This window comes from Phragmites australis, chromosome 19 (genome assembly GCF_958298935.1).
Source record: "Phragmites australis chromosome 19, lpPhrAust1.1, whole genome shotgun sequence".
NCBI classification, from domain to species: domain Eukaryota; kingdom Viridiplantae; phylum Streptophyta; class Magnoliopsida; order Poales; family Poaceae; genus Phragmites; species Phragmites australis.
In genome coordinates, this window is record NC_084939.1 from 3308892 (window position 1) to 3321444 (window position 12553).

At 44.0% G+C, this 12553-nt stretch overlaps 2 protein-coding genes across 2 annotated transcripts; one reads left to right on the forward strand and one right to left on the reverse strand.

The window, feature by feature from the left end:
* The first annotated feature begins 2880 nt into the window (after positions 1–2880).
* Positions 2881–7731, forward strand: LOC133899960 (prolycopene isomerase, chloroplastic). Its single transcript, XM_062341009.1, has 13 exons — positions 2881–3437; positions 4123–4329; positions 4430–4529; positions 4764–4846; positions 4960–5016; positions 5094–5246; positions 5323–5401; positions 5508–5656; positions 5752–5886; positions 5975–6088; positions 6713–6823; positions 6926–7034; positions 7200–7731. Exons 1-13 carry the CDS (start codon positions 3054–3056, stop codon positions 7271–7273), a joined length of 1755 nt encoding a protein of 584 aa, XP_062196993.1. The 5' UTR covers positions 2881–3053; the 3' UTR covers positions 7274–7731.
* Positions 7732–7903: 172 nt separating this feature from the next.
* LOC133899961 (arginine-specific demethylase JMJ22) lies at positions 7904–11176 on the reverse strand. The gene is made up of 2 exons (XM_062341010.1): positions 9709–11176; positions 7904–8589 (listed from the first exon to the last, which is right to left on the reverse strand). The coding sequence occupies exons 1-2, from the start codon at positions 10998–11000 to the stop codon at positions 8346–8348; spliced, it is 1536 nt and encodes a 511-aa protein (XP_062196994.1). The 5' UTR covers positions 11001–11176; the 3' UTR covers positions 7904–8345.
* Positions 11177–12553: the final 1377 nt, after the last annotated feature.

Below are 12553 nucleotides of genomic sequence, written 5' to 3' on the forward strand. Positions count from 1 at the left end.
TGTTCATCTTCTTGTGAACCCTTTAGGGAGGAGTTAGAATCCCATAGTATACATGGGCAGGTTGGTTAGGCATGAGTTTGTTAGGGTCAACTTGCTCCCATAGGTCAAATTTTTCCCCTTTCATGGGTCTAATTTTTTGTTCATTTTTGTGAGGGCCTCAGTGGCTACAGTAATACCAAGGTGATGATCAGAGACATGGATGCCCAAGTATTTCAGAGGCAACACTTCCAATTTGCAATTAAGCATGTTGGCCACCTTATACTGCTCCTCCTGCACCATGCCAAATGTAAAGACCTCACTTTTGTAGGAATTAATCTTGATTCTAGACAACCATTCAAAACAATATAAAATGACCTTAAGGTGCAGAATAGAGGTGTCAGATCCATCAATCATAAATATGGTGTTATCAGCGTACTGGATATGGGTGATGCCTCTAGTAATCAAATGGGGAACCACTCCCTGTAGCAGCCCTTTGGAAGATGCTTTGTCCATCAAAGCATTCAAAGTGTCTGCTGCAATGTTGAATAGCAGAGGGGAGAGAGGGTCACCCTGCCTTAGCCCCTGGTAGGTTCCCCATTTGAGTTCATTTCGGTATCAATTTGACGAGATTTGGTTTAAAGGCTTGTATATTTGGGCCGGTGGCCATGGGAGCCCGAGTTTTCCATACCAAAACTTGTCCATTTTGATCAAATTTAGTTGTCCTTTTCTCTTATGTGACAATTTTTGGTAAGATGTTCAACCCCTGTATTATGTGTCTTCGTTCACTTTTAATTCAAAGTTGAACAACACATGGTGTGAACAAATTGGCTACTATGCTTTTCGCATGCTAAACTTTTCGCTCAGCTTTCTTGTGCTTCATTTAGTTATACGCAAACAATGCACCGAGACTTGTAGTTATAAATAAGTGTTACTTTGCCCTTCCAAAATTCAAAAAGTTAATTCGAAACTTCACAGGTATTATAAGTAAGGTTCCATAGGATGAAGTAAATCTGATCAGCATATAGGCTCTAAAAGCTACCTTACGAAGATTCTCACTCCAAAGAAACTAATACCCTTGAATCAAGTGTTTCTCTCTTGTAGTTCATTTTTGTGGTCAAAAGACATGTTTGGTTGATCACCATATATTGCCAAACATTGCAAGACAATTAGTAGCGGTTGGTTCGTTGCCACAGATCCCTTTTTAGCTTGGAGTCCACATGTAGTAGCTTGTGGATGTGGCCATATGTGGAAGTGAACTAAACATGCCATAAAATGTATTTGCTTTCTTCGGAATCAAGCTTCAGAGAATAAAAACTCCATTGTCTTATTTCATTATAAAAATAGGGATCAAGGAACTCAATTTCAAAGACTTGCTTGATAAAGGATCAAATTAGCTCTCTTAGCTAGACTTAAAAGTAATACTCTCTTGGGTGGAAAAAACAAGGTTACCTCTTCACCCAAACATCTATATATATATATTTTTTTCTTGAGATGGCTATAGTTTTGTATTTGAGATAGGCCTACATTTCGATAATTCATACGTTTTAAAGAGTGGTCATATAATATTGTTCCTCTAGATAGGCAGTGGTGGATCTGGACTCAAAAACTAAGAGGCTCTTCGTTTTATTCTTCCTCCTCGCTCTCTTCTTCTTATCTTCTTTTTTCTTTTTCATACAAAAAATTAAACGAGGGCTTGGAGGCTCCCAAATACATCCGGGTTGGGGCCTAAGACCCCTAGCCCTCCGTTGGAGATAGGTACATGAACTTGCTTGATGTAACATCACATTTAGAGACGGGACACTCTGACTAGGCCGAACATTTTGGGGTTTACTACTACTGATGGTTAACCTAAGAAAAGTCTTAGCCCTTAATTTTCTTGTACGATTTATAATTTACATTGTAGGAATATATACAACAATATCGCGCTCTGTTGATTGCCGATTGGGGAAAGGAAGGAAGTGGCGTGATGGATGATATGCAGACGACACGGTGAGATGAGGATGGCGATGGAGGGGGTGCCAGAGGAGTAATACGGCTAGCGACCGAGAGGACAGAGATGAGTAGAAAGAGGTCGACAGATGAGAAAGAAAGGGAACATGCTTTAGTTTTGGCTTGAAGAGTTGCTCTTCGCTTGAAGTGGTGCAGCCACTCCAGTAGTCACTTGACAGTATTGGCACTCCAATAGTTAGTCTAGTGGATTGCCATCATGGCCCACCACCAGTGGCCGACCGACTGTCCACCACCGACCAAGGTCTTCATGTGAGATCAACCCCATACCTAAATATGTCTAAATGGATTGTACGCATTGATCGGTCTGAGGTATGATACTGTAGGCACTATTAATATACGGAATGGGACAAGGTGTGTCTGGACCGAGCGCGCGGCACAACGTGTCTGCACGGTATGACTCGGCTGAGTCGAGCCGGCACAGGCATGGTCCACCCCAGGTCGCGCGCGGACAGACACGATCCGATTAGGCACATATGGCCTAGCTATTTTCTATTTTATGTATATATATTTTTAATTTTGTAACTATTTTTTAATCTATTTTCTATATTTTATTTATTTTCTATATATTTTTAAAATTTATATCTATTTTTTTATTTTATTAGACCGACTATGACATTGTGCTCACCGTGCCTGTCGTGCTCGTCAGATTAATCGTGCCGCCGAAGCGTAATCATACTCGAATGGACCCAATACGATACTGACGAGCTATGTCGTAGGCCGAGAGAAAACATGGGAATTTACACAGTACAATCCGTTACAGAAATCGAATCATTGGAACCGTACCACGCAGAGCCGGACCGTACCGGCCGACCTGAGTGACCATCTCTGCCCACCCGGCCGACCTGAGTGACCATTTCTGCCCACCCGGCCTCGGCGCCTCCCCTTACCCACCTTCGTCTCCTGCCGCCCCGGAATCCACGCCCCTCTCTCGCCACTAGATTCCCCCCACCGCACGAGCCTCCTCCCACTAAAACCCGCGCCCACACGCGGCCACGCTCCACTCCACTCGCTCCCACCGCCCCGCACGAACCCGACCGACTCCACCGCCGCCTCCGCTCCTCGCCATGCCGCCGCTCGCCCCCGCGCGCCTCCACGCCCCACTCCTCCTGGCCCCCGTCGCCACTCCCTCCCGCCTCCGCGCCTCGACCGGGCCCCGCGGCGGCAGCAGGAGAGGTGGGACCGCGGCCGCGGCGCTGGCCTCGGAGAAGCCGCCGGCGGTGTCTGTCGCGGGCGAGGAGAGAGGGGCGGGGGGTGACGGGCGCTATGATGCGATTGTGATTGGGTCGGGGATCGGGGGCCTGGTGGCGGCGACGCAGCTCGCGGCGAAGGGGGCGCGGGTGCTCGTGCTCGAGAAGTACCTCATCCCGGGGGGAAGCTCCGGGTACTACCGCCGCGACGGGTTCACCTTCGACGTTGGCTCCTCCGTCATGTTCGGATTCTCCGACAAGGTGAGCGGGCGGCGCGCCGCCAGCTGGGGTTTTCTGTGCCTGCGGATGGTTGGTTGTGCGTGGTGATTGCGGAGAGGAATGTGTTAGGAGTGAATTGGACGCGCGTGCTCCTGGGATTGTGCTGTGGTATTTTTTTGGTTGTGCTGATGTAGTCAAAAGGGTGAATCGGGAGGTAAATTCTGATTGGTTTGGCCATTGCTTAGTCCACGGCAAAAGTTGGGATTTTCGATGGGCATCTAGCACCTGATGATGCCCTGTTAGGTAGTTTGCAGTTGCATTGGGGGCTGTTCTGTGTCAACAAATAAGCCTGATTTGAAGTATAAGGCCACTTCTAATGGAGAATACATGCGTACTCTGTTGACAATGGCTGTGCTACCCATGCGTGCGTGGGTGCATGTCAAGGTGTTAAGGGGCACGCACTGCATGCTGCACACTTGTGTGCAGTGTTAGGTCAGCGGGTGTAAATGTGCATTTTTGTATCATGGACACTTCAGTGAATTCACATTTTCAGGTGGGCTAGCGGGATTGGATGTGCATGTTTGTTTGCTTTCAGATGTTACTAGGACTTGTTAGGCAGTATTAATGTTACTGGTACTTGTTAGGCAGTATTATTGTTGGTTTTAACACATTCTATATAACCACCCATTGCAACCTTTTAATGAGTATGTCATATGTTGTCATCCAGGGAAACTTGAATTTGATTACACAAGCATTAGAAGCAGTTGGGCATAAGATGGAAGTCATACCTGACCCTTCTACGGTTCATTTCCATCTACCGGGCGATCTCTCTGTTCTTGTGCATAGGGAGTATGATGACTTCATCAGAGAACTGATTAGCAAATTTCCTCATGAGAAGGAAGGGATCCTTCAATTCTATGGCACATGTTGGAAGGTACCGTTCTTCAGTTTCTTACTTGTATCTCGTACTGTTTGCAGTTGTACTGTCCAATGTAACAAATTTCAGCAGATATCTCACAATCACATTTGAACAGATCTTCAATTCATTAAATTCATTGGAGCTGAAGTCCCTGGAAGAGCCTCTTTACCTTTTTGGGCAATTTTTTCAGAAGCCTCTGGAATGCTTAACTCTAGGTATCTAAACTGCAGCCCTGTATTGAAATAAAAAAATGTACTCTTTACATTCATTACAGAGAAAATTATATAGGGAATTAGCTAACTTCATTTGAAGCAAATGTAATGTCACAAAAAAAATGGAAGAATTATTTGCTGTGTGTTAGGGGGAAAAAAAATTGAATAGCACATCATATTCACTGCTTAATCAGATTGGTTAGCACAATAAAAATCTTAGTTCTATGTCTTTTGCAGCTTATTATTTGCCACAGAATGCTGGGGATATTGCTCGCAAGTTCATTAAAGATCAGCAGTTACTCTCCTTCATAGATGCCGAGGTGTGAGATATTTGTGAGTTGACTCACTTTTTCAAATTTCGCTCTTTGGATGATGTGATTTTCAGTTAATGCTAATATAGCTGAAGACTCAAGATAATTCATTGTTTTTGTAGTGTTTTATTGTGAGCACAGTCAATGCCTTGCAAACACCCATGATCAATGCAAGCATGGTAAGTTCAATATTTATCTTTCAGATCTTCATTTCAAATTCATTCAAAATTCTGTTATCTCAATGTCAACATAACAGGTCTTGTGCGATAGGCACTTTGGGGGGATTAATTATCCAGTTGGTGGCGTTGGTGGTATTGCGACATCCCTGGCAGATGGCCTTGTTGACAGGGGCAGCAAAATCCGTTACAAGGCGAATGTGACCAATGTTATTATTGAAAACGGGAAAGCTGTGAGTTATTGTACTGACTCAAATACCTGAACTTATATTGGATTTTGTATCTTAGCTGAGCACTTCTTTGCTACAGGTTGGGGCGAGGTTATCGAATGGGAAAGAGTTCTTTGCTAAAACAGTGATATCAAATGCCACAAGATGGGACACGTTTGGTGATTCTGCACATATATTTTTTTAATCGGAACTTTCAAGCAAGGAAAACTAGCTCGTTCAGTTTCACTTGTTGCAGTGTTTAATTTCCTTTTATTGATCGTACAGGAAAACTCTTGAAAGATGAGGAGCTTCCAGAAGAGGAGAAAAACTTCCAAAAGAATTATGTTAAGGCACCATCATTCCTTTCTATTCATATGGGTGTCAAAGCCTCAGTTTTGCCTGCTGGTACTGATTGCCACCATTTTGTACTTGAGGTATGCATCAGGTTGTCCACTGCTGGGTATGCCATATTGTTGAAAGTTATGTTAGTGGCATTTTTTCTCTGTACTAATTGGAGTGTATTTGGCAGGATGATTGGAGTAATTTGGAGAAGCCTTATGGAAGCATATTTTTAAGTATCCCTACAGTTCTTGATCCATCATTAGCTCCCGAAGGACATCATATACTTCATATATTTACAACCGCAGGCATAGAAGACTGGGAGGTAAGGACAGTGCTCTAGCTGAGATGTAAATTTTCTCAATACTGAGCAACCATGCCTTTTAATGTTGCTTTGTTTTCATCTTTGGCAGGGTCTTTCTAGGAAGGAATATGAGCAGAAAAAGGAGCTTGTCGCCAATGAGATTATAAGAAGGCTTGAAAAGAAGTTGTTTCCTGGTCTTCAAGATTCAATAGTCCTCAAGGAGGTATCATCTTTCCATCCATGTTTGTATTTTAAATAGATATGTTCCATCGTTTGATTTTGATCGATTCCTATCTAAACTTAAAAGTGCCTGCTAGCAGCCCTTAAATTGATAATGGAGCATATGTGTGAATATGTATATGATTATGGATTAGAACAGTCCAACCAGTATATTCGTCATTTTTTGTTGACTTTGCTCACAACACTAGTCCAATCTATCCAGTATGGAGAGATGTTTCTAGGTTGGCCCTAAATCACAATCGCAATGATGATCCCTGGTGAAGAGTACAGAGCACTGACACAAAGCTCTTGGATACGCTTTTCAAATGGTATAACCCATATCGAGTAACAAATAACCTATAATATGCAATATGGTCTTCGAACCTTCCATTAGGATGCAGCTTCTGGCTGGGCAAGCATCAAAGCAGAGTTGGGTTCTGAGTTTCAAAAATAGCCTTGGAGTTCAGTGAAACTGAATTCATCACAAGTCTGACAAAATATTTACATCAGAAGCTTTCATGGACTAGTCACACGTACCTTTGATGTTATGCTGTGAAATTCAATGGAATTGTTTTGGTCGCTGGTACTTGTACCTCTTGTAATGCAAAACATGTTTTTGTTTCACCAGGTAGGCTCACCAAAAACTCACCGAAGATTTCTTGCTCGAAATGATGGTACATATGGACCAATGCCACGGGGTAAACCGAAGGGCTTACTGGCAATGCCTTTCAATACTACTGTAAGTATCCGAAATCAACTGTCTTTGGGTGATTCGATGTACTGGATGACCTCATTTTGTTACAAGGTTTGTTGAACTGAAATTCATGTACTCAATTTACAGGCGATAGATGGCCTTTACTGCGTTGGTGACAGCTGTTTTCCTGGGCAAGGTGTCATTGCTGTAGCATTTTCAGGGATCATGTGTGCTCACCGAGTTGCTGCAGATATTGGTAAGTTCAGTTTCTGCTATCCTTGGCCAGAGAGAACTCGATGTTTCAATAAAACAGACCCGTAATGTGTTTGATGCTAGGTGCTAAGGAGTAGAGAAATCACACTTGATGAACAACGCTGTACGAGTGATTTGTAATTCATACACTGCTTTGCCCTTCTTCCAGGACTTGAGCAAAGATCTCCCGTGCTAGATGCTGGTCTTCTTGGGCTACTCAGATGGCTGAGAACACTCGCATAGAATGACGTTAAACAAAGACCGAAAATGGAATTTACCTTCTTCCAGAAGATGGCCGACTTCGCACAAATGTCAGGACTCTGCACGATCTGTTCTGTCGACCCATACAATGATCTGGGGCAGTCTTTGTTATCTATGCCTTCTGTCTTGCTTGGAATTGAACTCAGGATCATCTCGGCGGTGATCTCCAGAAACTCCCAAAGAGAATTGGAAATATGAATATGTGTACAGATTTCAGATTCTAAATTAGGGGCATCAGGGTCAAGGAACGGATGCATATCAGCATACAGGCCTGTGGACTTCACACACGGGAGTGATCAGTTGTTGTGTACTGTGTACTTCAAAGCTGATTACTTTTTCTTTGACATCAGAGCTGTACATTTTGGATCAATGTAAACCATATGTACGTGTCACCTACAAGGCTGCGACTTTTGAAGTTCCTTTTTTGTGAGACCCGTCAACTCTCTGATCGCCGTATAGATTGGATGGTTTCTATTGCTTATATATTCGGAGTCCCGCACACACGAGTGCCAAATGTTAACGAAAATGCCTGAAGCTACATATAGTTAACATGCTACGTTTGGACTTCGGTGCACTTGGAGCACCGTCACATAAGATGTATGAGCTTGCATGTAGAAGGCCAAAGGTCAATTGTTTTTTTTTTTTTTGGTAAAGCCAATTCTCAATTGTTTCGGGATATAAGTTACATGGTACAACAACAATGTACTTGTTCTTGGGACTTAATTCCTTCAAAAAACAATCCTCAGTTGTATCAGGACATAATAAGTTACATGCTACAACAACGATGTAATTGTTCTTGGACTAAATTATTTCAAAATTTAGGATGCCATTAATATGACCGCTCAGCTCGTAGCCTTGCACAAACCAGAGAATCAGTTAGCCAGGTTCCTTGTGAACACTTCAATGCGAAAGCTCACGAAACCTTGTCCATTCAGGTTCTCTCGGAGCACATCGAAATTGACTGCTCTATGAGAAATGGAACCACAAAATTGCAGAACTCTTGCCAAGAAAAGCGGATCAAGTATGAGGATCGCAGACCTAGCTGCCGCGAAATTCAGAAAGAGAACTTGAATCCTCCGGTGTTGGCGTCGACAGCAGAATCCCAGAACGATGCTTTCTTCTTCCGAGCAGCGGCCTTCTGCTGCGCCTCAAGTTCAAGCTGATTGATCATGCCGGGGTAAGTTGTGTTTATGGAATCACGGAACTTGTCATGCAGGTTCACCCTGTCCTTGGTTCCTGAGACAAGCTCGCTTGCGTTGGGCCTCTTGAGAAAGTCAAGAACGTTCAACAAATTCCTCCTGGATCACAGGGAAAGAACGACCAAAATATTTTGAATGCAAATAGCATATGGATTCACAAATAAGTAGCATAGCGCTGACAGGATCCATGTAGTAACTGCAAGTGAATCAAGAGTTCTCTTTTTGCTATATCCATGCAGAAATATAGAATAAGTGTTTCCAGTACACTCTTCCAAATAACCATAATTGACTACAACAGATGACCAGACAATATCAAGTTCAGGGTACAAACAATATTCAAGAAACTTCAGCATGACTAGCTACATAAGTTCATTGGACAACCTCAAACTGAAATAGAAAAATCTGGAGTGAACGTTGTATATAATACTTTCAACTAATACTAGCATTGCATCCCAGGTTGCTGCCCAGATGTGTAGAGTCTAAATCCTGAACTAAAGCAAGAACTCAGCTTCACTTTTCCTTTCTCAAACACTTAATTCAATTTTGGCGAGTGAAGAAGGATCTCATTATGCGGGAAAAGTAGGAAAATTAAGCTCTTATGGCTTGGGATAATTTTGGACCCAAAAGACGGCTCTCGTTGATTCATATACCGAAAGAAAGAACCCTATTGGTTGACAAATATTTCCACAATCCGTTAGTCTTACAACAATATGGACGCCTATATCTGATAGGGGTGAAGTAAAAAAAAATAAAACTAAGTTAAAGCAGAGACAATCAACACTAAGTTTTATTACAACAACAACAACAAAACCTTTGTCCCAAGCAAGTTGGGGTAAACTAGAGATGAAACTCACAAGATCCAACTAAAAAGATGATTGTACAACATCAACATCAACAACAACAACAACAAACACTAAGTTTTATTGTGAATAAAAATATACTTAGAAGCACAGAACACTGGTTTTCATGTGAGATTGTACTGAAATTGGAAACCCCTCAAATTTTGAATGTGTACACTTACTTTGTGAAACATTACGAGGATAGAAGTTTGAAAATACATTCCTACAAAAGAGTACTACTCTTCACCAAGATTAAAAAGGACATAGATAGAAGCCCATATAGGTCCACTTGAGGGTGGTTCTTTAACATTAAGCAAAAGCAATGCATATGGCATGATTCCAGAATAACAACGAAACTTTTTGCAGTGTGAAATCTAACCTGCTCACATAATTCTGGGTAATGGCAATGGACTCCTCAAGATTGATCACCAAATGCCACCATCCATTAGGCACAAAAACAACCTCCCCAGCCCTGCAGACGCACTCGATGGGTCTCTTCTCCCAGGTCTTACAAGCCCCATAGAAGTTCATGAACCACTCCATGATAGAAACAGGGCTAGTGACCTCTGCTCCATCCACGCTCGGGTGGACGCCTGGTGGCACAACCTCGGGTGGGAACATCACCCACTTCTTGGCCCCCTTGATGATAGCATTCCATGCCGATGTTGAGTTAGGATCCACATGGAACGATGATCCCGACCCGGCTGGTCCAATGATAACCCACCGGTGATCCGGCCTCTCCTCCCCAAGAACACTAAAGAGGTCCTCCCTGAAGTACACCGGCACCTCGTAGTCCCTCCCCATCTCTGGAACCTTCTCGGCAAACTTTGCATCAAAGAGGTACAATGGCCTCTCCTCCTGCACATTGTCGGCATACCGGAAGTACCTATCCAGTGTCATGCTCACCGGCCCGACAGCAAACTCCTTCCCGGCAGAGACTTCCAGCAGATACTCCCTGGTCCATTTCTGCAATGCCGGCCAGCTCTCGAGGCACCCCTCCAGCAGCACTGGCCTGTTGGGCTCCTCAAATTCGGCCACGAACTGCTCCACGGACATGCCGCGTCGGCGCTCGATGTTGTCCCGGGCCAGCCACTCGGGCCGCATCTCCATGTTGGCGCAGAGCCAGCTCTGGAAGAGGTAGTCGGAGTAGAAGCCCTTGATCTGAAGAACGCGCGGGGGGAGGTGGCCCCGGCCTCCAGAGGCGGCGGCGATGTAGGTGGCGCGCCATGACCCGGCGAAGTCGAAACCGCCGCCGAGCTCATCGAGGACGAGGGTGCGCCAGAGCGGGTCGTGGGAGGCGACGACGCAGAGGGCCTTGGACGCGGCCGATAGCGCGGCGAGGTCCCGCGCAGGGAGGAGACCCAGGACGTCGAGGAGGAGGTCGTCCGGGAGCGGGCGGAGCGCGCCGAGGCCCGCGTCGCGGAGGTTGGCCCGCGGGGAGGCGGAGAGGAGGAGGTTGCCGAGCGGCTGGACGATACAGCCGCCGGTCGCGGCGGAGGCCGAAGTTGAGCTCTTCAGGTGGAAGGACGGGTCTCCGGCGGCGGCACCCACGGGGAGGTGGTTAATGGGTTTGCTTGGCTCGTTCCCCTTTGGGTGAATGCGGCTCCGGCGGTGCTTGGATTTACGCTTCCGTTTGAGGGGGAGGAGGAGGGAGTGGAAGGCGCTCGGCATCCTCGGCTCTGGCGGCGGCGGCGGCGGCGGCCGGGAGAGGGGTGAGGAGGGAGAGGAGTGTGGGGTTAAGGTCTTGGAGGAGCCGGGCACGGCATGGATACCATTCGATCAGAAATGGACGGCTGTGAACGAGCACGTGCTTGGTAGATTAAAGAATGGCGTGAGCCCACAGTCTTCCGCAGCAACCAGACTCGAAGCGAAGCAGAGAAATTTCCCTTTGAACAAATACTTTTCATATTCTTCGCTGTTCGTAATAATTTTCAAGTGTAGTGGCAGTGTGCAAATTTAGCTAAAAATGTTTCTAACCTTTTTCTCTCTCCAACGTTTTTCGGCTTATCCACTCTGATAATATAAGAAAGATGGGTACTTAGAGAGTGAGAACAAGGCCTTCTGGTTCTAACATTAGACCACTAGCTTAGCTCGTTGAAATGCTGAATAACATCAATTAATACTCCATTAGTTATAAATACATGATTTTTTTTGATAAATTTTGGTTGAACTTTTCAAACTTTGATCATTAACAACTTTTAAAATATTTAGCTTCAAAACATAAAAATATATGTGTGAATTTATCTTGAAAAATATTTTCATAATATCATAAACTTATTAGACTTTATAAGTATATTTTAGTGAAAAATAATAGTCGAATGTACGTATCAAAAACCGTGTTGTTCAAAACGTCAAATATTTTGTGAAGAGCACATAACTTAAGCAATATTGGCAGTAACGAGATATAGGTTGTTGTAAATCCGACAGTCAAGGACAACGTAAAAGCATATTTACTTTCGTGAAGAGCACAGAAGCACCTGTCGAAGAAATTATGTTACTTGCCTTTGTACTATCAATTTTTAGAAACATCATATTTATATTACCATACGTATGTACTCACATAATATTTATTGAGGATTAGAGATATGGAGTTTAAAAATTAATGAAGTTATTATAAGTGTCTCGCGGTCGATAGTTATATAGTCTACCATTAAAAAAAATTCACTTTATTAATACACACAAAGAATAAATATAGAATTTGATCAATGATAAATGGGAATACAATCATCTCCACTGACTATCTAGCTATAAAGTCAAAGCTCAGTTTCTGTCTGTACTTTCATGGTGTAGAATTTGATTCATTGAATTTTTTTTTTTTTGCAAACCACTCACACCGTCAAATGCATTATTAAGACGAAACAATAACATCCACACATCAACGATCATGCATAGATGATGACCAAACCACATAATAGGATGACTAGATAGAAATTGTAGGTAGAAACAAAACGATCTGCAGAACAGAGAAATAGAACCAGTAGCAAGACCACCACCATTAAACATGCTTGAAAAAGACAAACTGTGTCAAATGCTATGAAACTGGGGCAAAACTCAACTAAGCACACCGTGTGATCATAAACACCCATTTGTTGGTCAAACTTTCTTGTCACCGGCGGCCATCAGGGATGAAGTCGATATCGGACCGGGCCCCTGATCTCCTTGCTCTGACAGCTCCATCGTCCTCTGCATCCTCTCTGCCAAGGTCTCCATCCCCATGAACGACA

Bases quoted from the DNA above. Each gene is read 5' to 3' on its own strand.
- LOC133899960 (XM_062341009.1), top strand. From the start codon at position 3,054: ATGCCGCCGCTCGCCCCCGCGCGCCTCCACGCCCCACTCCTCCTGGCC. The intron at 5,887-5,974 runs GTAAGGACAGTG...CATCTTTGGCAG, and splicing joins CAGGCATAGAAGACTGGGAG to GGTCTTTCTAGGAAGGAATA. The intron at 6,824-6,925 runs GTAAGTATCCGA...CTCAATTTACAG, and splicing joins CAATGCCTTTCAATACTACT to GCGATAGATGGCCTTTACTG.
- LOC133899961 (XM_062341010.1), bottom strand. From the start codon at position 11,000: ATGCCGAGCGCCTTCCACTCCCTCCTCCTCCCCCTCAAACGGAAGCGT. The intron at 8,590-9,708 runs GTTAGATTTCAC...CCTGTGATCCAG, and splicing joins ACCCAGAATTATGTGAGCAG to GAGGAATTTGTTGAACGTTC.